Raw genomic sequence first — 27,847 nt, forward strand, 5'->3', positions numbered from 1 at the left:
ATGCCCCTCCTAACACACGATGATGCTGCAGCCTGCAGCAGTCTGTGGTCAGCAGCCGCAGTCCGGCGTCTCGGATCAGCCGACAGCTTCTCCGACCCTCCAACCAGGAGTGACTTCAACAAACCTGAACCACCTCCCGCGCGGACTCCCTCCTGCTTCACTCGTCCTGGGTCGGATAACGGAAACCACCGCTGCTGTTGCTCCGAGCAGACTGTCGTTAAAACGGTGCCAGTGCTCGCGCTCAGTGCTCGCGCTGTTTGGTTGCAAAGTCGCGCGCTGTCCGCTGCAGGACGATGAGACTTGAAACAGTTTTGAAACTTCTTCCCTGCCTTGTGTTTTTCCTTCCCAGCGCTATGCACGCTCAGACAGGTAAGCTCAGCCCTCTATTCAAACATGTTGACTGTTAAAGTCCGGGACAGCAGCTGCGTGCGCACTGTGCACGAATGGACAAACATCTTGTAAAACTATTCTCTGGTGATGGCGATGATGACCTCCGCGTTTTTAAGTAAGAAAAATAACAATTTACAAACCATGAAATGGGATGAAAAATGTAATTTAAACACTGTAAGAGCTCCAAGTCCTCAGAGTCCTCTGGTAGGTTTTTGTCCCTCTGCCAAGAAGAAGCTGACACCTTCTCATCCATCATGTAACTGCCATCCAAGGCCACATACCTCCAAGTCTCACGGGCACAGTAATGTACTGTGCTGACATGGAAGACAACCGAATCCACCGTCTTTTCACCCACATGGGTGGTTGGCAATGTGGCCGCTCACTCTGACAGACAGACAGGATGTGGACTCTCAGAGTTCCTGTTCAGCTGATGAGGACTGAAGCGACCAGGTGTTGAGAATGAAGGACGTCTTTTGGCGGCTTTGACAGCTCCTGTTGTCTCCTTCGGCGGCTCGTCCGTCTGTCACTGCTGTGGCAGACTCACTCAGGCTATCACCTTTCACTTGACCTCTCAGGTCAGGGCCAGAAAACGCTGCTGCAGTGCACAGAAGCAGAGGCCGCTGCTTGCTGGTTACAGCGTGATCTTATTCTTTCTCTTTGCTCTCACTTTTATGGTCTTTTTTTAACTTCTGTTGTCAAACACTATGAACCTCAAGCATCTCTCTGCCTTTTGACCTCCTCAGTCACCTGTCTTCGCTTCCTGATGTTGAGTTTAACAGAACATTCTTCCCTAATTTCCCATTACCAGTTTCTTTCGCTTGATTTCACCTCACTGTTTGAATTGCTGAAAACTCTAAAATGTGGTCAGTGATTGAGAGGTCTGGAAACAGACAAGTGTGTCACCTTCTGCCACTACCAACTCTCAAAAAGCCTCATATTCTCCTGCTTTGCTTCTTCAGCATGAACCGACATAACACATGAGGAATGGCTGAAAGCAGCAGGTGGCACAGATGACTAGTGTCCACTTTATTCAGTAGTCTGCAGAGCCCATGCATGTAGGAGGTTCAATGAAAGCAGCTACAAACTATATGAGAGGTTACAGCTAAATTAACGACATACTGTAGCTGCCACAGTTAATTTCCGTCATTATATGCAATGACAAATTAGGCCCAGTAATAGCTGTGCTTTACCTGCTAAGACGAGTCAAAATCTTCTTTTCTGTTGAAGCTAACAGACTACTGTTGTTGCTGCTAACCAAACTCCATCTGCTGAAGAACACCGTGAGATGTGGTTGAATTCACCAGAAATATTGGAAGCGCTTTATTGAATGGGCGTTTGGCGTAATCTATTAGCTATTGAGCTAATTAAGCTGTTAAGTTTAGACAGATTTGAATACTGAAACTCTGATCCTCCAATGAACAAATTATATATTGATGAGCAAAACTGAATTACCAAGCAGGCAAAGTGGGCCTCTGGCCTGGGGACCCGGAGACTCCAGGCTTGTTTTGTGTCACCTTTGTGGTTGAAAACTAAAGCATGTATCAGCTGTGAGTCCTCCCTTACCTCTGTGTCAAAATCCAGTTATAAGGTTCATCTAGACGTCTCACTGATTCTTGTGGCTGCTGTCTGTCTCAGTCTCACACGCAGTGTCATGTCCAGAGGTTTCCTTGACATCTTCCTTGGTAAAAGATTTGTACACACATTTTATTTTATTGGCTGTTCTAATGATCCCAAAGCACTCAAACTGTGTGTTCAAGGGTCCTCCTTTAACCTTTAACCTTTAACCTGCTGACCTGTCCTTTCTCTGTCGCAGTTTCAGGACGTCCTTCCACTCAGCACAGTTTTAAAGAGGATGTCTTTCAATTGATCCAAATAGATAGCTGCCCTCCTGCTAAAACTGACAAGTATGAGATTCCTTGAGGTTTTGTAAGTAAAAACTTTACCAGAAGATGATGAATACAAAGTACTTCCTCCCTTTCTGTTACAGCTCATGTGGACTCATATCTTTAGAATGGCTCATATGGACATCAGCAGCCACATCCTGCTGGGAAAATCCATTAATAATAATGTTGTTAGGTTTGGCTCCAGCTCACGTCTTTTCTGAAACTGATTTCTTCGTTCTGGTGTTTGAAGGTTTGAAGGAAGCAGTAGTCTGGTCGTCATTTGTAGATTACATAGCGATCTGTGACCTGATGGGAAAGTTGAACAAATGGGTTCAGGTGTGAGAAGATACTTTACCCTACCTGTATTATAGTTGTCCACATATTACAAAAGGCTGTCTACCATGTAGAAGATGTGTGTAGGATTCAAGAGTCAGTTTTGTCTCATATTTCTGTCTTATTCAGTAAATGTATTCGTAGCCTAAATGATAAAATCAAGCTCTCTCTCTTATTGCATTTCATGGTCTGTGTGCAAACTGCACCTTTTGTATCAGCTTTGAAATTAAATTTTAAATCTTGAATACAGACCAGCTGGACAGTGGACGTCCACAATTCATTATTTGGCCTGAAGAAAACCTTCCATATATTTGATAATTGGTACTGACAGTCTTGGTGTACATCCAGTGCTTATTGTGTCTCTCTGGCTGCACTTGCAGTGCTCCCTCCAGAGTGTGCGCCGGGAGGCCACTCCATCCTCCAGGACCCCTACCGCAGCACCACCTTCAGCTCCAGCTGGCTGCAGCAGTCGGCCCTGCAGGACTTTATCTGCGACCACTCCCTCGCTCCGGGCTGGTACCAGTTCCAGATTTTTGACAAGCCGGCGAGCATGCCCACCCAGTGTGTGGAGGTAAATGATCTCTCTTTTTATAAAACATCTCGCAAAGACACCGACTGGAGGATTTAACAGTGAAACAATCAATAGACGACATGTGCTGTGTATCTCTGTCTACTTTAAGTCACAGCTAACTATTTTGCAAATCCAGTCTACTGTGTGGATGTATATGTCAAACTGTTCATTAGTACAGATCCAGTGAATGTTTGCTGAGCATGCAGGCTCTGTTTCAGCCAGTTACTACATCTGCAGGACCTGGCTCCACTGCATTTAACTTTAATATACGTAGTCAAGGACTAAGGTACCTCTACTACTTTTGAGAATTTCTTTGGCAGAAAAAATGTCAAATTTAAAATTACAGTTCAAATGTTGGCAAAAAGTCTGATTTTAGAAGCCTCAATCACTAAATTCCATGTCAATCAAGTCAGACTTCAGTGCTTCTTAGCAATGTGTCGGCTGTGACCTTAGTTGAAGGTCTTAAAACTCTCATGACCCTCGCATTCTCATTTCATCACGTCAATCACTTTTGTATTCTCTACTTTCGGAAGCATGCGGTGAGGTCCAGGATCCTTATACTGAAGTGTCGATATATTTCAAATATTTGTAGTTTTTTTTAATTACAAATATCAATACATCAGTCTTTGAAATCTCTCGTGACCCCGTCTGTGACCTCATGTGGAGAAACTCTGAGGTGGCCTCTCTGTCGTCACCTGACCTGTTCGTCATTGTCAAAAAAGGAAGACGTGCATGTGTGCGAGCATGAATACATATGCACTCGTGGACACACACTGTTATCCGTGTGTACATATTTATGAAGGAGAGAACAAGGAGAGCTGGAATGTGTCTTATTTTCTGCGGGCGGCCTGCTGTGAGGAGCCTGCAGGATCCATCTGAAGTGTCAGCATCCCTCTGCCTTCCCAGAGCTCCGCTGCTCTCCCTGGGTGATGGATAACTACAGGAGTGGGTGGAGGAAGGAAGAGAGGATCGCTGTGAACATGTGTTACATAATAAGGCGATGTCTGTATGATGATGGCGGATAAATGGCTAGATTTGTCAGGACAAAGTGTTTTTCAAAGGGGAACTGCAACAAACTGTCGCTTTGTCAAATACATATCCAGACATCTTTGGTGTAAAATGGGAATTGTTTTTGTCTGTTTTCTTCTGTTAATTCTAGTTTGTTTCAGTTAAAGTTGTTTATTATAAACAATGGTATTTTATTTTGCTGTCAGAATCAGCCTTACTGTCCAAGTATATTTAGACACACACAGAGTTTATTTGTTCAGTCATCATGGCAGTATGTTGCCCTTATTACCTATTTCTATTTCTCATTATCATTCCTAACAAAATGTTGTTTCTGAAACAAAACACATCATTTCCTGTACTCAGGAGGATTTGTGTGAATGAGCATAAAACATTATTATTATTAAGAATAGAAATGTAAAAGCTTTCATTAATCTGCCATATTTTAACTTGTCAAAATGTGTCACCAAACTGTCTCCACTCTGTCTCTTTCTAAACATCCAGGTGAACCACTGTGGGACTCAGGCTCCAGTGTGGCTGTCCCTGGGTGAAGGTGAGTCCCTGCCGGGGCCTCTGGAGGTCAGGCAGCTGACGGCCTGCGCTGCCTGGCAGTTCTTCCCGAGCAGCAGCAAAGACTGCTGCATGTTCCGCATCCCGGTCACTGTCCGCAACTGTGGAGACTTCTATGTTTACCTGCTCCAGCCTACGCAGGGATGCATGGGATACTGCGCACAGGGTACGTCAGAACACAAAGATCTGTAGTTGTAATAATTCCATTAGTTCCAATGTGCTTGTATTTGAAAATGTTTTTAACTTGCTGTTAACCACTTTCTACTTTGTAGCTTTGACCAGCTACATGCACTTACTTAAAGTTAGTGTATATTTGTGCAATAAAATCTTTAAGAGCCTGAACTGAATTGAATTGAGTTGAAGAAGCAGTTTTGCTGTGTGTCTGGTCCCTCTCAGAGAGACTGCTTGTAGCTTGACATGAATATACTATTTGTTTCAGAGCACTTTTGCATTTCTGAAAAATTTCAACCCTCAACTTAACAAGTGACTTTCAGTCCAAATCTATAATGCATTAAGACATTATACCACATGCATAATGCATCACAAAGGCCGCTATAAACATTTTGCATTAAAGGTTTGAAGCTCTTACAAACACAGACGTGTGTTTCAATTACCACAGAAACACAAGGTCTGTATTCCAATTGTCTTCCTTTTTTTTAATTGATTTTTTTGCCAGTTTGCCAGTTTGCCAGCAGAAGTATTGTTGCTATAGTTACATTAAGTGTAATTTACCATTAGCACTGATTTAGAAACGTAGTTAAACTGCTGATTGGAACAACGTTTGAGGCGTCCTGTTGTACGACTCCAGCAGACGCCTTCCAGCCAGTCAGAAATGACAATTTTCCTCGGCCTTGCTACATTAACTCTAACTAATGGAGAGTGTGATTGTTGCTTGCCAACATCTTCGAGACTTCTCACTTCTGCTTAATGTAAATATGACAAAGTGTTACTCTCATGTGAGGATGCAGGATACGACATTATCCTGCCAAAATGTCAATCTTTACAACAAGACTGCAACAGAGTAACGAGTACTCATGAGTACGCATACACATCATACGAACCCTTTTCAACACTTGGATAAACTAAACTCACAGAGTCTCTTCTCTGCCATGTAGTTGTATTATGTTAATTAATGTTGATTTATAATTGAGTGCTGTTCTTGCTCTCCTATCTATCTAACAGAGATGTCGGACACTTTACCCACAACGTCGCTGCCCTGCGGCCCAGACGAGGTGAGCGTCGATGGAACATGTAAAAGTGAGGATCCTGCTGCTGTGTTTATGGCTTACGCTTGTCTTCTCATGTTAGGTCAAACACCAAAACAATCAGAAGGTCAGGGAGTTGCCATGCGGTCAGGAATGCACCGTCGGCCCCCTCACCGCTCCTCTTAATGAGCTGAGCATGTGTCCCGGCGTCCGCTGGGCCTCGTCTCCATGGCGACGGCCCTCAGCCAGGTCCTGAATTACGCCAAGGCAGGTTTTAGGAAGCTGGCAGAGGTGGAAAGAAGGAGGGAGGTTTAATTAGAGATGGATGAAATATCACTGAACATGTTCATTAACTTGTTTTAAATAATAGAATCTAGGTTGCTTTGATTCCCCAGCTCACTTTTCTACCTTTGAATTCAGAGAGCAGGCTGAATATTTTCTGGCTGGACCTGCTCATAAACATGCATAACCTTTTGCTGCATTTGTCAGTTATGACCAAGTTTATTTAGTCGAATTACTTTACCAGAGTGGGGCGTCTTCATGCGTTGTCATGAAGTCCACCTGGAATGGAAATTAGCGCCAGTCTCCAGCCAAATGTTAGTAAATTATGTGTTTATGGTTCTTAATTTAATAGTAGCAGTAAAAAAAAAAAAGGTTAGTGATCCAACATATAGTGAATCCATAAAGAAATGGTCCTGCCCACATGTCCCTGGATAAAGCATAGAGCTTACAGTATATCGCCTGGGTTAGGGCTCTGAATATAGATCGTATGGCCAAAAATACATGCACACCAGAACAAAGTATGTAGACAACTAAACGTTAAACCAATACTGTATGTTATATGTTGCTATAACAGCCTTCTCTCAAGATATCTGAACCTGAATGGGGTTGAGGTCAGGGTTCTGTGCACGCCAGTCAAGTCCTGCCACACCAAACTGAGAAAACCATTTCTTTATGGATTCCTGGCTTTGTGCACCTGTTGAAACAGGAACGGGCCTCTCACAAACTGTTGCCATAAAGTTGAGAGCACAATATTCATTGTATGCTGTAACCTTGAGATTTCCCTGAATTAGAAGTAAGGGTCCTAGTCTAAACCATGAAGAACAGCCCCAGATCGAAAATACAAGGTGTATGGAGACAGACTGTCCACATACTTTCGGCCATTTACTGTACTGTGCACTAAAACCATCAATGAGGTCGAAAGGGGAGGCTGTGTGTGGACTTTCAGAGGTGAACAAACCCTTGAATGAGGAAGTTGAAGACATAGTTGAGTCAAATTGCAGATTAAATACGACCTTGATTTCTTAATAAACGCTCAAACAGTTGTATTGGCTTCCTTTTCCACCTCTGTTGTGGATTTTTCACTGCCAGCATGCAGAAAAGAATATCTTTCTGCTTCTCTCCTGTCAGCAAAGCAGCCTCCCACTCCATCTGAACCAGTGATTGTCTCAGAGGTGACAGGAAACTCCGTCTACCTGAAGTGCAGCTTCGGGAGCAGCTCCAACAGCTCCCTGGGATACGTGGTGGCCTGGTCCCGCCTCTCACCAGAGGGCAGGAAGGAGGAGCTCAAACAGGAGACCACCATCCAGACCTCCGCCTTTCTCGAGCTGGATGGCTTCAACCTCCGTCTGGGGGACAAGGTCTGATGCAGGGGCTGCAGTGGTTTAACGTGGTCTTTGTTGAATCTAGTTCAGTTTCAAACTAAGTTCTATTTCTAGTCAAAAAATGGACTAAAAGGGGGTTCCCAAAGACGAGATATATCAGCAGAAATTAGTAGAAGTTAGCCCTAGCTATAGCTAGCTATCCTGGGGGTAGCTAACCGCTAGGGTTTTTTCTTTTAGCACTGGCTAAAACGGCACTGCTACCTTTAGCCTAGGATTATTTTTAGCACTGGCTAATAACAACCCTATAGGCTCACAAATGCTAAAAGTCGAGGCTAACTTATCCTCATTTCAGGCTTTTTTTTATTACATTATTTTTTTTAGGGCCATTACCACTGGGATAATAATAACCTTTAGCTCCATTATCTTTAGTCTAGGATTTTTTTAGCACATGGCTAAGAACAATCCTAGACTAATAAAAGTCAGGTCTAACTTAACCTCATTTGAGGCTAAGGAAATTAGGTTCAGGGTATTAGCCCTTGCTGTTTACTTTCTTTAGCCTAAGGCTATTATTAGACCAGTGCTAATAATGATAATAATAATAATAATAATAATAATAGCCTAGCCTAATGAAGGCTAACAGTTGGGGCTAACTTAACCTCTCGTCAGAGGTTTTTGTTCCTGGCTGTCAGTAGAGGATTCCTACGACAATCGATTTCCCATTCTTCTGTAAAAGTCAAAGATTTTGCTCTTGGAAGCTATTTTTGAAACCTGTCAACATGTTGTTTTGTTTTACTGTGCGCTGGTGGTTTGTGTGACCTGGCTTTAATATAAAACCCTTTATAAATCCACGTTTTTTTCTCCTTTTATTTGCTGTGTAGTTGCTTCTGCTTTCTCTGTCACCTCAGATTTTTTGGGGCATTTTTTGCCTTTAATCAGAATCAGAATCAGGTTTATTTGATAGAGATAGCTTGGAGAGTGACAGGAAGTAATGGTCCGAGCGAGGGGGTGACATGCAGCAAAGGGCCCAGGCCGGAATCGAACCCGGGCCGCTGCGGTAAGGACTCAGCCTAAATGGTACGCGCTCTAATCTTTCTCTCTCTCCCTCTCTCAGATTTACTGCTCCAGCTCCAGTTTCTTCTTCGACTCCCCCGACGTCCGTGGAGCTTCAGTGGAAAGTCAGGAGTTCTTCGCTGGGATTAGGGTATATCACAGTAATCTGGAGTTTTATTTATTATATAGTATGTAGTTTTTGGAGAAAAGAGATGATTTATTTGTGCTGTTGTATGCCTTTGCACGCATGTCTGTGTGTCTGTATGTTTTTATTGCATTCCTGTGTGTATGTATACTTACAAAGAAGAAAAAGTGACTGTACTTGGGTAAATATTTAAAGAAATACTTCAGTATTTTTGGAATTCTCATTCTCTTTCTTGTCGAGAGTTAGAGGAGAAGATTGATAACAATCTCATGTCTGAGCATATGGAGCTAGAGCCAGTAGGCAATTAGCATAGTTTAGCATAAAGACTGGAAGCAGGGGGGAAAAGCTAGCATGGCCCTGTCCAAAGTTAAACATATTTCTAACATAAACAAACAGATTTTCCAAACTTGAAAGAACAAAAAAGTTATTGCCAACTTTTACAGAATAGACAGAAATAGACAGAAATTTAAAGACACACACATGGAAACTACAACACACTTACATTTTAACTGCTCTACTCACTATTTGCCCTGCTGTTCATCTGCAATATCTCACTCACTCTCACTCACAGTGATTTTCATTTTTTTGAAATTAGTAGGCTGCGTTGTTGATAAAGGTTCGATCTATAAAAGGACTAACCAGTTTTATAACTGGTTTGTGCAGCTAAGGCCAGAGGTGAGCAGTGTATCTGAGGATGGGAGGCTGTATGAGCTGGTTGTTGAGAGCACAGTTCCTGTCCCATGTCTGGAAGAGTCCACCTCCTCTGCAGAACAGTGCACTCTGTCTCTGCAGCTCAGCACAAGCAGTAAAGGTGAGGACTTACAACAACGTTATGTAACAGTAATGCTAGATTAATATTTTAATAAGTAGCCAGGCATGCTAAAGCTAGCGGGTTACATTAGAGCAGACACTCTTTATTCCGTTCCCTTACACTTTAACTCATGCAAACAGTTAAAGCTTTCCTCCTTGTTTTAGACATATTAGACATGCTGTGCTGTGCTATTGCATGTGATCACTGAAGTTCTCCTCTTCTTTATACATATACATGTAAGGGATAAGTGTGGTTGATTGCACGTTCCACTGGATTTACTAACCAACATTCAGTTGTCAGTTTATTCATAGAAAATTCTCCACATTTAAAACTTTGATCCAAAGGTAAATAAAAGAAGGGCTGGATGTCAGATTTTCACTGGTGGTGTTAATCTTTCTATTTTTTTCAACTATTTTTCTGTGTTATAGTTGAGGGTTTATTGGGTGCAGATCTGTCTCTGTCCTCCTGTGTGGTGGATCTGTCCCGGACCCCCTGCAGGGACGGGGTCTGTAGCCGAGCTCTGATCCACTTCAGCCCCGTCACTGACTTTGTCAAAGATGGCGACAGGACGACTCAGATCGCCATTAAATCCATCGTCACACAGAATTTTCTGTGGAATGGATACTCACCAGAACCTGTTGAGGTAAAGAGACAAGAGAGAGTTGAAAAACGGATATTTCGTGACAATTTGTTGAAGGTTTATTAATTCATGATGTTTGGATTTTTATGTATTAAATGGTTCTTGCTCTTTGCACATTGTAGTACTTTTTCTTATTTTGCTTGTTTCAAACTGCTTTTATGATTTGACCCTGTTGTTCTGAGTGTTTTATTTTAAGAAGGAATTAAATTGATCTTTTCAGATAACAGTGACGGACGTCCCTTCAGCCTACTGCTACTCCTTCACTGATCCTCACATGATCACATTTGATGGCAGGTACTTCAGTCTGTTATTCAGTTATCCAGGAAACATACTTGATATGTATCATAAACTTTAATTTAATTGCAGTTGAACAGATTTGTGCACAGTGGTATAATAGCAAATGTGTAATGATCTGGAAGGCAAAACAAAATCTATGAATATGTTTCCTTGTTTATTCGCAGGCACTATGAGAACTACCAAATAGGCACCTTTGTTCTCTATAAGAGCAGTTTCTGGCCGTTTGAGGTGCATGTTCGACAGTGGGAGTGTGGCAGCCTGGTGCACGCCGCCTCATGTGTGTGCGGCTTCGTGGTGAGAGACGGCGGCGATGTTATTGCTTTTGACATGTGCAGCGGTGAAATGGGTGAAATCAAACCTCACCTGTCTGTGAAGAACAGAGACTTGAACAAGAGCGGCATTCGCATCACTGAGTCCTACCAGGGGCGCAAAGTCACGGTGAGCGAGGACGAGTCGGACACATTTCAAATATCTGTCTGTGGTACGCTTTAATACCTACTTAAACCCCCCAACAACTTACAGAGAGATTTTAAACAGTTTGGAAACATTAGTACTGAGGTCAGAGGAGGTGTGAGTGGAAGAAATATGGAAATACAACTGAACTCTTACAATATAAGAAGTCTAATTTATTAAAACTCTTCCCTTACTAAGGCACAAAACTGAGACGTCACTTAAATGTTTGGGAAAGACAGCAGAAGGGGTTCTTGATTTATGCTTTGCCAAACAAGCCTGTTTATTGAAAAAGGAGAAGAAATCTAGAGACAAGTTTGTTGTTGCTTGTTGTTAAAGTTAACCTGCTCTCTGTCTTCGTGACATTGCAGATGACCTTCTCGTCGGGAGCATTTGTTCGTGCAGACGTGTCCAACTGGGGAATGAGTCTGACACTGAGAGCCCCCAGTTCAGACCGGAGCCACACTGAGGGCCTGTGTGGGACCTACGACGGACAGTCAGACAATGACTTCCACTCAGCAGGGGGCGCCACGCTGGAGGATCTGCATGCTTTCATCTCTGAATGGAGGTCAGTGCTTTTTAGAGTGATGTACCTGATTCAAGAGTTGCTGTTTCTGTGAGCTGACTTCAACTTGTACAGCTGAGCCAATCTCATCCACGCTTGTCGCCATTTTTTTGTTGCCATGTAGGCAGAGGACATGTAATCGTGCCTGCTAAACTCTGATTGGTCAATTGTTTCTCTAAATGAACTTTAACAGCCGTCAAGTAGCACAGGGTTAATGCGGCCATGCAAAGGCCATCCTGTCAAACCCTGTTGCCTCTTCATTGTCATCCTCTCCTTTCTACTCTTAGGCTCCCCCCAGGCCGCAGCCTATTTGACACCGTGCCTTCCCATCTGAGTACACTGAGCCCCCGCAAGTACTGCACCTGTCAGGCAGAGCCCCGCCTCACATCTCCCAGACCCCGATCTCATACAGTCACCTCCTCCGACTCCACCTGCTCTCATCACGGCAACGTGCATCTCCCCAGTGTCATCCCCTCTCTGGACGTCACAGCTGAGTACATCAGCTCAGTGGAGCTACTCAAAGCTGAAGGAAATGAAGGGCAGCCGCTGCCTCCAGGCCACTCCGGCCGAAACACCCGGGATCGAGGTAGTGACCCTCGGCCGCGTGAAAGAAGCTTCCCCTTGAGAGCCTCCATGGATGGGGCTGCAACCTCAGCTGACCAGCGACGCAGAGGCAGGCGGCAGACTCACCGTTACGTTTCTAACTCCCCGCACCAAAGCCTCAGCCAGTCTGATCTGGAGGGCTTCACCTACTTTTTTCCAGAGGACCATGAAGCCGCAGTTCAACCAGACTCTTCCCTAACGTGGCCCACACCTTCTGGCCTGACCGAGCAGCAGGCCAGGACTCGGTGCCAGCAGGCTGTGGTAAACTCGAGCATAGCTTTAGGTTGCAGGCGCCTGTTAGAAGAATCACTAATTAGCCATGTGGTGGCTATGTGTGTTACCGACCTACAGCTGAAGGATGAGCTGTCATGGCTGAATGCAACATTACCGCTGCTGGAAAACGAGTGTGAGAGGAGGCTCATGGAGGAGAGGAGGAGAGAGGAAGAGTACCAGGACATTCTGGCTGTCCTCAAGTGTCCCAATCTGTGCAACTGGAACGGCCAGTGCTCGGAGTGGGGTTGTGTCTGCTTCCCGGGATTTGGGTCATATGACTGCAGTGTGCTGTCTGGTAACATATTAAACATACACTGACGCAGACACACTTAATAAAGCCAATGTATCAGACAATATTCACTTACTGAGGATATATGTCAGTACTGGTGTATATGGTGGCTGTAAAGTAGAAATGGCAAATATATGTTTGAGGTAATTTAGAATTGAGTTTCCATTGCATAGTTTGTCCACCAGCACTGACACGTTTATTTTTCAAATGTAAAATGTCCCAAATTCATAAGAAAAGAAAACATTTTGAAGGAATCCTGATCAGAAATGTTCATGTTATGTGAATATTAGCCGATATATCGCCAATAGCTTTGTTAATGTTAATTTGTTAATTTGTAAATCTCAATATCGGTATCTGCCTTAAAATCTTCAGCATCTGTCAGGCCAAAGTCTTTGAATGGCATAACACAGCCAAAGTCTTCACTTCAGTGACTGTGACAGCTGGTGGTGGTGCTGAATGCATTTGGATACTTCAACAATTCTGGCCATTAAAGTAATATTTATCAATGTGGGGACAGCAAAGCCAGCTGGTAGCACAACATTGATACAAAATTATCTCATGTACTGTGCACAGTGAACGTTTTAGCAAAGAATTACCAATTTACAGCAGAAATGGAGCAACATTAGCATTCATTTTGAGTCATGTTTCTGTCCAAATGAATTTAAATGTTATTATTTAGCTCTGTTTTGATCTCCACTAACTCCTGAGGGAAATATCTGGCTCTTTAGCTGCTAAGTCCTGTCTGTGGTTTGGTGCTGTGCAGGTGGTGTACAGTGGCAAAACAAAACACAGTTCATGTTCTTGATAATTCAATAAAATGTCCTGGCCTGTTTTTGTTACCAATATCCCCCATTAAATGGATGCATGACATCCATCTTGTTTCTTCAGGTTCATGGAGCAGACTACAGCTACAGCTCACAGTACATTAAAGTAAAAACTACTTATAATGGTATTAAATTGACCTACACCTAAACCACAAGAACGTTTTAAGGCATCTCTATGTTTCCAGCTTCATCGTAATACATTTAGCAGTTACTTGCACACATCTGTCTTTCCACTGGACCTCTATGATGACAGACTTAAGATCGCGAGACATGTGGTTTGTGATGTGTAATAAATTCTCGGGTCTAACCGTCCGTGCTCGTCTGCTCTCTTTGTTGTTGATGTTGTGAAGACCAGATCCCAGAGATCACTGAGCTGGAGAAGGAGGGTCTGTGTGACGTCCGACAGGGAGACTGCTCCACCGTCCAGGTCTACGGTCAAGGCTTCAAGGACTCCTATGAGCTGAAGTGTGAGTTTGTTAAAGAAAAGGTACTTTGTTTTTCTGCTTCTTATTCTGTTTCTTTACCCTCTTGTTTACACGATGACTTTACTGTACATGAGAGTCAGACTTATATTACTACTATATTACTATATTATACTTATAATATTCTCTGTGTGAGAGCTGATGTAGCTCAAAATGTTCTCATTGCTCACCTGGTTAAGAAGGAAGTTTAGTTACAAAGAAATAAGAACGTCCCATGTTCTCGTGCGACTCTGGGGGCTGCGTTAGTTATCACACCACTGTGTAACACCAACATCATATTAAGATTATTTATGCAACTTTTTTATTTTATATGCTGTATGCCTCTAAAGGTAACTACACGACGGGCTACAGAGACTACAAGAATTGTGATTGGTCAGCTTGTGTTTTTTACACAGTTGCTTTTGGGGTATAATTAAAGCACGATGATGTAGAATACATATGTTTACTGTAGTGGCAGTGATACCTGTGGGTGAAATCTGACGCTGAACTATAAATCAAAGGTTATGTATCTACAGTGGGACTCCCGTTAACCCCTTGTGTCAAGCACAAACTGTGTATGGTCAGAATAAAGCTAAACAATGTCAGCTAATGATTGAAACAGGTAGATATTTCTCTGTCATACTGCCACTTTTTTCTCCGTCTCTCTCTCCTTTGCGCCCCCTACCACTCATGGCTTCCTCCTCCTCTCCCTCTGTGTCTCTTGTCAAGTTTGTGGATGGGGAGTGGGTTCTGGACGAGCCCCAGTTTATCCTGGCCGCCTTTCTGGATGTGACGGCGCTTGAGTGCCAGCTCCCCCTGGAGGACAGCCGGGCTCCTGCAGACCTGGACCTGGAAACTGTCACGAACAGACCACTGGCCCGCTGGCAGATCAAAGTTAGTCATGTTTCCATTTCTGCAATGCACACTGGTGAAACTGCTGTAAAAAAAAAATCCATCTATCGACTCCATCCTTCCTTGTTGATGTTGGCTTCCTTCTCTCAGGTTTCTCTTTTTCAGTTTTTATTCCTCTATTCTGTCTCCCACACCCACTTTCTTTTCTCCGTCCCCAGTCTTGAGTCCTTCTGAAACTAGCGATTAACTTCTCTTCTTATTTTGCAAGATATTTATATTATTTTATATTTACATATAGAAAGGCTCCACAGAGCAGCGATATGGTTTAAAAGGAAAATGGACTCATGTGGAAGTGTGGGAATACCTTTTCACAGCAGTTAGTTTCGGTAAACATGAGGACATGTATCACTGAGGATCTCCCAGCATGAAATTACAGAAGACATTAGAGTAGAGTAGTTGAAAATGAGCCAATGTGAGCGACTACAGTTCAGTTTATTTGTTTAATGCCTTTTCCCAGTGATCCACAGTAATCAAGCTTCTGCTGATGGCAGGTATCCAATGATGGCTACAGCTACAGTAACGCCAAGATCCTGACTCTGTATGATGGAGCCTGCCAGATCTGCAGCCTCGACACTGAAGTCCTCTGTGCCCTGAGGGTGAGACATCTTTCTTGATAGTGATATTAATTTCATACATGGATCAAAAAAGTAGAAATATCTCCAAAGATAAACTTCCCTCTCAGCCTGCTTTCCTTCACCTTTTAACTGTCCCATCTTCACCCCAAAACTGAGCACATCAGCAGGTTTCAGAGCTCTACTTCTATCTGTGCTTGGTAAAACGATGTTTAAAACATGGAGATGTAGAATTAACATCTTTTAGCAAAGCTCAGAACCAGTGCCAGTTCTAGTCTAGGTGGCACCTGGGGACAGATCTGTGTGAGCCATATATGACTTGGACTGCAGATGAAACACATCTCCTGTTGTTGATCATTACAGCTGTTTAATATGCTGAAAATAAAAGGCTTTATACGTTGTGATGTTGGTAGGAATCAGCCACTGATCTCACCCTTAAAGGCATTTAAATCTCCATTTGAATGCACTAAAACATATCGAAGTAGGGCTGCAACTAACGGTCATTTTTAATACTGATTAATCTGTCCATTATATTTTCAAAGTCAGAAATTACAGAAAATAGTTCAACACTTCATAACAATTTCCTATGGTCCAAGGTGATGTCTTCAAAACCCCAAAATATCAAGAAAAAGCAGAAAATATATAATTTAAAATATATATTTTGAGAGATATTTTGCTTAATGAATGACTTCTCTCAGTCGATTAACAGACTAATCGCTTCAGCTCTATGTCAAAGTGAAAGAGTTAAAACCAACATAACTGTCACACATTTTGTCACACATGTCGATAACATGGAGGGTGCATTTGCTTCTGCAGTCTGCGCCTATAACTGCATTTTTAAATATTTCTTTCATTTATTTCCCCTGGCTATTGTGCACTCCTACTGTCCCCACACTCATGTTCAGAGCTCACGCTTTATGTGAAGTTGCTGAAAAGGAGCATACATGCCCTGGAGAAATAACAGTTTGACTGAGTTTTGTGAGAAATGTTGGCTGACAGTTTTCAGCCATTTGGGGAAATAACATCCACCAGAAAGATGGTATTTTGTTGCAGGACGTGCAACTAAAATGCAGACGGGCATGAAAAGAATATGATTAGTAAAGAAAATCTGTGTCAGTAAATCAGCTAGATATTTATGATTAGATGATTTAGATTTATATTACTTTGTATAATAAAGTGCTGTATATATATATATATATATATATATATATATATATATCATCATTTGTAATTCCAGCCTTGTTTTCTGCAGGAAAGTGAACATTCATCATGCAACTGTAAACTGTAACAGTACAACAGCTGACCTGCTCGTAATTTAGTGTTGCTGAATGTGGGAGGTATCCATAAACACAGGAAACAATTAGGCTTGTTTTCCTCAAACCAAATGTATGGCTTCATTTTGTTGGAGTGTTTCAACAAAACTGGGCTTGTTCTCCTGCTGCCATGTTCTGTGTATACTTAACATCAACCTATGAGGCTGACTGAGGCAGGTTGTGGCCCCCTAACAGCATGTTTTAAATTCTGAAAGGCAGTTTGTTTCAAAGAGAAATAAACTTGTTTTTGTTATTTATTGTCTTTGCTTCCCAGGAGAAAACCTGCAACATTGACGGCCTATGCTACAGTGAGGGGGAGTCCAATCCCAGCAGCCCTTGCCTCACATGTCGCCCGGAGTCGTCCAAACACACGTGGTCCATAGCAGAGAGTATGTACACCGATATGTCCTTGTTTCTCATCTGGTCTGTCTCGCAGCTCGTTCATGTTATCATAAACAGCACAGGAGAAGAACACACTGAACACTGTGTAATGTTGAAAAAGTGTTTAATGTGTCCCTTCCTCAGTAGAGCTGAGGCTGGACAGCCATCAATGAGTTTTGTGGTAGTTGCTCAGGGCTGTTTTGACAATTTGTCAGCAGCTCAGTGCAGATTGGAGCCATTGAAGTTGCTTCAGTCCCCCGGCGCTGATATGAGGACAGCTTACCTCATTGTTACACTTTCAGACCAACTTTGCTTAAACTCCAACTTACAACTTAAAGTAGGTCAAATGGTGCTCTGCTCCGTTTAGAAGAAATGACGAAATATGTAGCGTTGACTTTACTGAAGTTAAATCACTGAAGCGAACGATGATGATAGCAGGACACGGTGTGGATTATTGATTAGTCTGATTCCATCTACTCTTGAACCTCATTTGTTCATGCATTCATTTAATGAATTATTCATTCATATATTAAAAGGCAGAGCCTGATCAATGCTGGATTTTTTAGTTAAAAAACTTGATAAACTTGTACTGTGCAGGACGTTTCACAGTTGAAAGATTAATGTCAAAAACACACCACTAACAGCATACAATACAGCCAATACAGACATGTCAATGGTAAGCTAAAATCTGAAGATAATAACCGCCCGGTCAATGTAATGTTTGAGCTCTGTCAAAAGGTATTCTTGGCAGAAGGCAGAAGTCGTATGTAAAAATGTACCTTTTTTCAGCTTGTATTTAAATTGGGGCTTAGATTTGCTCTGCTGTGGTCATTTTGTTCTGACGAGAGTCTGATTTACGTTTCATGATTTTTGAGAGGAAATCCTTCAAACTATTTAAACCACAATTTTCAAAAACCAACATAAATAAACATTTTTTCTCATTTCCATCTGGGTGAAGAAAGACTTAAGACTCTGATTCCCACCTTTCCATCCAGTCAGCACATAATGACTTATTTATTTTGTCTCTTACTTTTTCCCTCCTTCGTGTTTCCCGTCAGAGAACGAGCCTCCGGTGCTCCAGACGTTTCCGTTTCATCTCCGGTCCTTCCAGGGGGAGAATTTCATCTACCAGCTACAAGCTCGGGACCCTGAGGGCTCAGCGCTGCACTTCACCCTGGAATCAGGTCCTGAGGGTGCATCTCTGTCTCCGGCCGGCCTGCTGATGTGGAAGACCACAGCTGAAACTTCTGACACACACACTTTCCACTTCACTGTGATGGACGACTGTAGCGCTGAGACCAGAGCCTCCATACAGGTAAAGCAGGGCTTGTTGTTCTCAAACACTCCTTACATCACAGTTTCTTATCTACTAAGTACAACCTGAATACTGAAGTCTAGATGTTAAGGATGAATGATTTTAACAAAAGTTGTAAATCATTTAGATATTATTCTCTGTTTAAATATCTCTGTTGATATTTAATCTTCTGTTTCTGTGGATAAATGAAATATGTGGGTGCTGTGTAAGTGAATTCTTGGGCTCAAGAGGCAAACTTAGAGATTTATATTTCTCTGATGCTTCCTTCCACTAGAGGGCGCTGATGATATGTAGTTCTCTCTCCATATTACAGAGTAATTCGAAGAAGGTTTTGTGTTTGTTGAGTGTGATTGACAGTGACAAAGGTAAGAATACCCAAAGATGTCAGAATACATTCTAAATCAGCTTGATTTAATTAGTTATGTGTTGATGGACACACACAGGAAATAAAAGAGCGGCTCACAGCTGCAAAACATTCACATTCAGGTTCCACTGCAGATCTTTCTCTTGCTTTCTCTGCCAAGTTAAATTGGCCGTTCTTAAGTCGCAGTTTGATTGACATGCATCATCGTGCACGTACATAATTTCCTGGTAGTATAAAGTGGTCAATTCTTGTACTACTTCTTATGTAGTATTCAGCACGATCTGTATAGTAGTTGTATGTAGTGTGCAATTGTGACACTGCTTTGGGTCTGCCCAAAGCAGTGTCACAGGAGAAACAATATTAACTCTTTAGCAGATTTGATCTTCTCTATTCTCACAATAGTGAATGATAAATGTGAGGTAAGGTAACGTACTTTAGTTTATCTTGCTATATTTTTTGTTTAGCCCTGTGTACAGAAAAAAGTAGTAGTTCAAATGTTGACTGGAGGAGACGGCCTGTTGTCCCTCCCCCTCAGGTGTCTGTGCGCTCCTGTGAATGTCTGAATGGAGCTTCCTGCGTGACCAACGTCAACCTCCCTGCCGGCGGCGGGGAACACCTGTGTGTGTGTCTCGATGGATTTAAAGGTGAAAGGTGTGAGGTGGACATCGATGACTGTAAACCGAACCCCTGCAGACTGGGCCGCTGTATTGACGGCCCCAACTCCTTCTCCTGCATCTGCCCACCTGGAATGACAGGTAGGGATCAACTGCGGAGCTGTTTACACAGAGCAAAAGGAGGGTCTTGGTGTAGTAGTGGGTTCCTTGTCTTCAGGGCTGCACTTTGAAGGGCACTTATTGATCTTTATTGAAAAATGTCTTCTGCAGAATTAATGCCAAATTAGGATGGAGGATTATATTTATTTACCTGGGTCTTATTTTTGAAGTTGTGGCCTTTATTCCTATTAGTTTAGTTACATTTTAGTCACCAAATGCAGTGTTGAGAAACACAAAGATGTACCTGCTAGACCTTGCTTTACAGAGGAGTGCCACAGTGGATAACCTCAGTTTTGTTTTGTTTGTTTTAAATAATTTTGGTGCATTTCGTGCGTTTATTGGACAGTCGACAATAGAGAGATGACAGGAACTGAGGCGCGAGAGAGAGATGGGGAATGACATGCAGCAAAGACCACCAGGGCAACTAGAACAGACAGGTTTTATACAGTGCATCCGGAAAGTATTCACGGCACTTCACTTTTTCCACATTTTGTTATGTTACACCCTTATTCCAAAATGGATTAAATTAATTTTTTTCCTCAAAATTCTACACACAACACCCCATAATGACAATGTGAAAAAAGTTTTTTTGAAATTTTTGCAAATTTATTAAAAATAAAAAACTAAGAAATCACATGTACATAAGTATTCACAGCCTTTGCCATGAAGCTCAAAATTGAGCTCAGGTGCATCCTGTTTCCACTGATCATCCTTGAGATGTTTCTGCAGCTTAATTGGAGTCCACCTGTGGTAAATTCAGTTGATTGGACATGATTTGGAAAGGCACACACCTGTCTATATAAGGTCCCACAGTTGACAGTGCATGTCAGAGCACAAACCAAGCATGAAGTCAAAGGAATTGTCTGTAGACCTCCGAGACAGGATTGTCTCGAGGCACAAATCTGGGGAAGGTTACAGAAAAATTTCTGCTGCTTTGAAGGTCCCAATGAGCACAGTGGCCTCCATCATCCGTAAGTGGAAGAAGTTCGGAACCACCAGGACTCTTCCTAGAGCTGGCCGGCCATCTAAACTGAGTAATCGGGGGAGAAGGGCCTTAGTCAGGGAGGTGACCAAGAACCCGATGGTCACTCTGTCAGAGCTCCAGAGTTCCTCTGTGGAGAGAGGAGAACCTTCCAGAAGGACAACCATCTCTGCAGCAATCCACCAATCAGGCCTGTATGGTAGAGTGGCCAGACGGAAGCCACTCCTTAGTAAAAGGCACATAGCAGCCCGCCTGGAGTTTGCCAAAAGGCACCTGAAGGACTCTCAGACCATGAGAAACAAAATTCTCTGGTCTGATGAGACAAAGATTGAACTCTTTGGTGTGAATGCCAGGCGTCACGTTTGGAGGAAACCAGGCACCGCTCATCACCAGGCCAATACCATCCCTACAGTGAAGCATGGTGGTGGCAGCATCATGCTGTGGGGATGTTTTTCAGCGGCAGGAACTGGGAGACTAGTCAGGATAGAGGGAAAGATGAATGCAGCAAAGTACAGAGACATCCTGGATGAAAACCTGCTCCAGAGCGCTCTTGACCTCAGACTGGGGCGACGGTTTATCTTTCAGCAGGACAACGACCCTAAGCACACAGCCAAGATATCAAAGGAGTGGCTTCAGGACAACTCTGTGAATGTCCTTGAGTGGCCCAGCCAGAGCCCAGACTTGAATCCGATTGAACATCTCTGGAGAGATCTGAAAATGGCTGTGCACCGACGCTTCCCATCCAACCTGATGGAGCTTGAGAGGTGCTGCAAAGAGGAATGGGTGAAACTGCCCAAAGATAGGTGTGCCAAGCTTGTGGCATCATATTCAAAAAGACTTGAGGCTGTAATTGCTGCCAAAGGTGCATCAACAAAGTATTGAGCAAAGGCTGTGAATACTTATGTACATGTGATTTCTCAGGTTTTTTATTTTTGATAAATTTGCAAAAATCTCAAAAAAACTTTTTTCACGTTGTCATTATGGGGTGTTGTGTGTAAAATTTTGAGGAAAAAAATGAATTTAATCCATTTTGGTATAAGGCTGCAACATAACAAAATGTGGAAAAAGTGAAGCGCTGTGAATACTTTCCGGATGCACTGTACAGTAAATGAAAGCAAACAGTTTTTGCCCACACTGTCCATTGAAAACATCCTCTAGATCTTACGTTATCTTCTGGTTCAATTTTCATGTACTTATTGTAGTTGTGTCATTTATTACAATCAACACCACTAGACTTACTTTACTTCTGAATAAATGCTTTAGATCACTAAAACCCACTGCTTGTGGCACTTGTCCTGTTTAAAGCAGAGGCTACAGGTACGACCACTGCATGATAATGATGGCAGAAACTAAGAAATTAGTTTAAGAAAAAGGATAATTTCCTTTATAAGACGCCTTAACAAGAAAGGAGTATGAAACTGAGAGCCATTTTATCAGTTATTATTATATTATGGTCACGATGCACTTTAGTTTTGATTTGCATCACACACATTATATCGCCTGGTGTTTCATGTGCTTTCAGGCCGCACGTGTAGAGAGGATATAGATGAGTGTGTCTCTCAGCCCTGTTTCTCTGGAGTGGGCTGTAACAACACGCTGGGCTCCTTCATCTGTGGAGTCTGCCCACAAGGATACAGTGGTGACGGGAAAAACTGCACGCGTGAGTGGATGGTTTCATTTTTTTTTAGGATCAAGCTAATTTTGTTATTACCAACAAATTCCATCAAAAGACCAAAACCAACAATGTGCAGGTCCGTCACACAGGACTCTCCAAATGTTACTTAAACAGGAGGAAATAGTGCATTTGTTGGGAACTATTTTGATGCTCTACTGAGTGCATCTCATGCTGATTCGTTGGATCATTTTCAAGACAAATCCTCTCATTTTCTCTCTCTGGGATTCATGCTTTCTTACATAAATAAGAAAATGTTTGTGGTGTGGTTGAAAGTCGTTTTCATCCTTGTTTGTTTCCAAGGTAACCAAGACTCTCCGGTCAAAGCAGTGACCACACCAGCGAGAGTGCCGCAGGTTCCACTGAGGCCCAAACCCTCGGGCCCGTCGCCGTGCTCCAGGCGGCCGTGTCACCCGGGGGTTCAGTGTTTTGAGAGCGCCCACGTCTCGACAGGCTTCGTCTGTGGACCCTGTCCTCCCGGTCTCCATGGAAACGGACGGACATGCACAATAACAGGTGAGAGTGAAGCAATTCTTTCAATTCAAAGCTGATGCAAGCGAAAGGACAATGGTGACCGTGTTGTGTGCTTTGTAGTTTTGATGTACCCTCACGGAGAATCCTGTTTGTTTATCATATGTGTGTTTTATTTGATTTATATTGTCACAGTTGGAATCATTAGATAATCACTTTCTTTATATAGCGCAGTTCATGCAATGAATGCAGCTCAAAGTGTTTTTCATAAAAAAGAAGAAAGAAAGCAACACATTGAATGCAAAATATCAGTAATAATAAGTAATTAACAAGTATTAAACAAGTTAACAAGGTTTAAAAGAACGCGTGATTAGATTAAAGACATTTAAATCTAATTAGCATTAAAAATGTGACAGTGGGATCAATAATCCAAAAGATATATGTCACTAAGTTTTATTACTTTCATGTGAAAGTAAGAGAAACTAAATTAAAGCTTTCATTTATTGCTGTTGTTGCTATGTTTGTGTTAGTTTTTTACGTCATATCCTCTAACTTCCAGTATTTTACAGGTCAGGGGACAGTCGCCAGCGGAGTGGACGGTCATATTCATATCATCAAATCAAATTCCAGCAAGGAAATGACACCCACCTCCTCCTCTTCCTCCTCCTCATCGTCTCCCACATCACCCAGACGACCCCCTGACAGGAGGACGAGACCAGAAGCCACCATCTCCAGCATCAGGAGAACTTCTTCCAGTGACAGAAAGACCACAACGACGCCACAGAATCAAACCAGGGTGTTGCCCCCCCCTGTCCACAGAGGTCAGCCCAGCGGGGTGGATCTGAACCCCGACCTCACCACTGGGGTCAAATGGGGGTCACCATCTCACCATGTGACCTGTGCTGACTCTCCCTGCTTCCCCGGTGTTCCCTGTGAGCCCACCGTCACCGGGTCCTTCATGTGTGGGCGCTGCCCGTACGGTTACACCGGAGACGGAGTCGCATGTAAAGGTACTTAGAGTCAAGGTGGTCTGAAGTCAGATTCCTGAGGGCAGGAAATATTTTGGAATGATATGGGGACTAGAGATGCTGACTTGAAGACATTCAATACAGAGCAAAGAGGCGGTGCCAGGCAGACTACAGGTGATTAACTACTACTGTACGAACACTCAGGCCTGAAGGTTTCTGAAGGGCAGAGGATACATACTGTTCGGCCCAAATTGTCCAAATTAGACTGTTATGCTATGTCTTCATTGTGTAAAATGGCTGGTAAGATGCCCATTAGTGCGAGACAAAGATAAAAACGTCTTTGTGTCTGTGATTCTGTCACTTGCACTTGCAAAGAAAAGAATAATGACCCATTCATCAAGTTATTCCCTCCAACTGCTTATTTTTGTTTGAGCAACAGTTAAAAATGCCAGGTATTCTAGCCACCAAATGTTTGGTATTTTTATTGCAGGATAAATGACTTCAAGAGGTAATTGTTTCAGTCTCACTGCAGTGGCTTGTCCTCTCATAATTTTTCATGATTTTCCTCAAGTAAACGTGTGATTTGATTTCAGCTGTGTGCAGGTATCAGTGCGGGAGGAACATGGAGTGCACTCTGCCCAACACCTGCACCTGCAAGGAGGGCTACACCGGATACAGCTGTCATATTGGTGAGAGGGAGAGCATCTTGACTTGTGCTGGAAGTTTATTAAATCGCATCACTCTTGAATGAACTTCTGCAGCTCACGCAGTTTCAAGACAGTAAAGCTTGGAGTACTCTGCACGCTGTCAGGGCACATTACTGTTAAACCACCTCTGAGGCTCATTTATCTCAGCGTCTGATGTTGTTCGTCAAAGCTGCCACTTTTCTTCCCTCTCAGCCGTGTGTCGACCTGACTGCAAGAGCCAGGGGAAGTGTGTGAAGCCTAATGTGTGTGAGTGTCCTGCGGGCTACAGTGGGCCCACCTGTGAGGAAGGTAACCTGAGCTCATATTCACACCTGTCTAACTGCTGACACACACGCTGCTCACAGAATACCGATGAGTTACAACCCTGTCTGTGTGTAGCGAGCTGCGAGCCGCCTTGTCAACATGGAGGCACCTGTCTGGCCAGAAACCTGTGTACCTGCCCCTACGGCTACGTGGGACCCAGATGTGAAATCAGTGAGATGTTACTAAACATTTTGTGATGTGTTTTTGTATTAAAGTGTCTGTCTGTCTGTCTGTCTGTCTGTCTGTAAGTAGAAGGACAGTGACACATTTAGAGGTTGCAGTGTTGCCTTTAAAGGAATAGTTCGACATTTTGGGAAATAGATGAGAATATTACGACGGGATATTTGGGCCATTGTAGGTAAAAAACAATTATTACTGAGCTGAGAAGGGGGGGTAATATTCAAAAAGTTGTTTTTCTTGTAAATTTTTGTGTTTTCTCTTATAAATGTACTTATGACTTTAATCTCTGAGTTTTTTCTTGGCTCCATATTTTATTTATTTATTTATTTTACCCACTATTGCCCTATTACACCATCCTAGAATATCGACATTACTCTCACGTCTCTACGATCAAATTTAGAAGTGTGCATAACAATCATTTGTCTGTTTCAGTGGTGTGTAACAGGCACTGTGAGAATGGAGGTGAATGTGTTTCTCCTGATGTCTGCAAATGCAAACCTGGCTGGTACGGACCAACATGTAACTCAGGTACGACAAAACACCACGCTTTCCTCACATGTAACACACATCTAACACTTTATAGACCACATCGCTCTGTGGCACAAAATTGGATCTTAAGGCATTCGACTCGCATTTGAGCCCTCAAATGAGAGCCGTTGCCATGGCAATACAGTACATCTTACATCACCTGAGACGGGCTTTTCTCTGCCATGTGCTGCAGATTCAGAAGAAAGATTGAAATACAAATATTAAATCTGTGGAATGTAAACGTGTCTTCCACAGCTCTCTGTAACCCCGTCTGTCTGAACGGAGGAACATGCATTAAGCCCAACATCTGTGCCTGTCCCAGCGGCTTCTATGGATCGCAGTGTCAAATCGGTGAGATGAATACTTATCACAGTGACACACTGTTGTACCTCAGAGAGGGACTGTACAGAAAAATGTGAATCCTGTTTCCATTTCAGCTACTAGGAGATGCAAAGAAGGATCTTTGATGTGGAGGCTTACATGATGAGGCTCTTCAATACAGTAACAATCAGGGTTAACGCGATATATTGGTCTGCTGATCCTGGCTTTTTATTTAAAACCCTGATATTATCAGTCCACCCCTGATGTGACGGAGGTCCCTTTCTGACCGCAGCTGCATACAAACAGTAAATCCTGTATTGGAGTTTTACCTCTTTCAGTCAATCCTTCTCTGTGAATTAACTATCCATGTAAGAACTTTTTCCCAAAGTTCCCCTTAACATTTGTTAAATGTGGGTCACCAGACTGCAAAACCTATTATAATATAATACACCAGCTTTACCGTGTAGGAGATGAGAGAAGAGAGCTTTTCACTTTTTTGTTTGGACACATTTCAGATTTACTTTTCTGACTTTCAGAAGGGCGACATAAATATGCACAAGAGGTTGGAGGTTATGTCAATATTTCTTTAAGAAAACAGATCAGTGTTTACAAGTCTGATTTATATTCCTTGCAGCCAGTGGCTCCTGATATCCTCACAGTTTAATGTTGTGTGTTTTCTTTCAGCTGTATGCAGTCCTCCTTGTAAGAATGGAGGTCAGTGTATGAGGAACAACGTGTGTTCCTGCCCTGAAGGCTACACGGGAAAAAGGTGTCAAAAGAGTGAGTAAAATCAGTCTTATTTGAAGTAATGACACTGCCAAAAATACGGTAATCTGATGTGTCAACAAATGTGCTCCAGGTGTATGTGATCCAATGTGCATGAACAAAGGCAAGTGTGTGGGACCCAACACATGTTCCTGTGCGTCAGGATGGAGAGGGAAGAGGTGTAACATACGTGAGTGACTCCATGTTTTATTTATACACACAAAATACATCACAGGTAATATAAAGATCATGCAGTGGTATCTGCATGTATTTAACTTAGCATTTTTTCCCAGGTTAGGAAGGTTAGGAAGGTGGGCTACAACCAAGAAAAACATCCCATTCTCCACAAATGTCCAAATTAAAAAGTTTAACATTGAGTATGGTAGCTGTAAGAAATCCTCCCAGGCAGACCTTCCTTCCTTCCAGGCTGCTTAGAAATCGCCCCTCATTGGCTGTCAGTATAAGTAACGACTATTTTCATTATTAATTAATCTGCCGGTCATTTTCTCGATTAATCGATTTGTCTCTAAAGTGTCAGAGTGCACAAGGAGATCTATTCAACTGGCTTGTTTTAATCGATCAATTCTGATTCATTTTCTAATCGACAAATCATTGCACCTGTAACAATAAGACCCTAACCCCACCTAAACTATCTATAAAGTAAAGAATTTGAGTGGGTCATGTACAGCGTGGGAGGAATCGCTGCCTGGAAGCCTCCTTCAGGGAAAAATGAGTGCTCTGCTCACGCTGCAAATGCTGTTTCAGTGTGACTTTATATTAAAAAAGACAGGACTTTCTCCTACACAGCTGTTTGTACTTTCTTCAACACAAAGTTTAGGTCCCCGCTGCTGTAGACTGTGTTCATGTCTCTCTCTCTCTGTTCTCACTGTAGCTGTCTGTCTGCAAAAGTGTAAAAATGGCGGCGAGTGTTTGGGACCAAACACCTGCCACTGTCCCACCGGCTGGGAGGGTCTCCAGTGTCAAACACGTGAGTTTATTCGTGATACAACAATGCAGTAATATAGAGACTCTCAGTAGAGTACAGTAGTTAACTTGCCTCCTGTTTTACCGAAACTATATTTTTACCATTTTGCAGTTTGTTGTCAGGATAAACAGACAAATATATTTCGTCAGGGTATATTGTTTTGATTTATTGTTGAATTATGTAATCGTGCATGTTTAAAAAAATCTTGTAATATGGATTCCCTCCTCAGCGGTGTGTAAACAGCGGTGCTTGAACGGAGGGAGGTGTGTCCTTCCTGACTACTGCCACTGTCGGAAAGGCTACAAGGGCCTCACCTGCGCAATAAAGGTAACATGTCTCTGTGTAGCTCAGTGGGAAAAGTACTAA

At 42.7% G+C, this 27,847-nt stretch overlaps 1 protein-coding gene across 1 annotated transcript; it reads left to right on the forward strand.

Annotated features, from left to right (window-relative positions):
* On the forward strand, window positions 1–27,847 carry vwde (von Willebrand factor D and EGF domains). The gene is given in 32 exon segments (XM_070911764.1): window positions 1–212; window positions 214–277; window positions 279–369; window positions 2,987–3,177; window positions 4,687–4,918; window positions 5,935–6,009; window positions 7,368–7,597; window positions 8,673–8,762; window positions 9,420–9,567; window positions 9,996–10,210; window positions 10,428–10,501; window positions 10,669–10,942; window positions 11,326–11,522; window positions 11,807–12,690; window positions 13,859–13,995; window positions 14,699–14,863; window positions 15,373–15,477; window positions 17,041–17,155; window positions 18,206–18,462; window positions 19,362–19,581; window positions 22,104–22,241; window positions 22,557–22,769; window positions 23,294–23,734; window positions 24,286–24,381; window positions 24,592–24,687; window positions 24,778–24,873; window positions 25,315–25,410; window positions 25,666–25,761; window positions 26,416–26,511; window positions 26,591–26,686; window positions 27,389–27,484; window positions 27,711–27,847. Coding segments are annotated over 32 exon segments (5,673 nt in total).

The sequence above is a fragment of the Enoplosus armatus genome, chromosome 9, assembly GCF_043641665.1.
Source record: "Enoplosus armatus isolate fEnoArm2 chromosome 9, fEnoArm2.hap1, whole genome shotgun sequence".
Lineage (NCBI taxonomy): Eukaryota > Metazoa > Chordata > Actinopteri > Centrarchiformes > Enoplosidae > Enoplosus > Enoplosus armatus.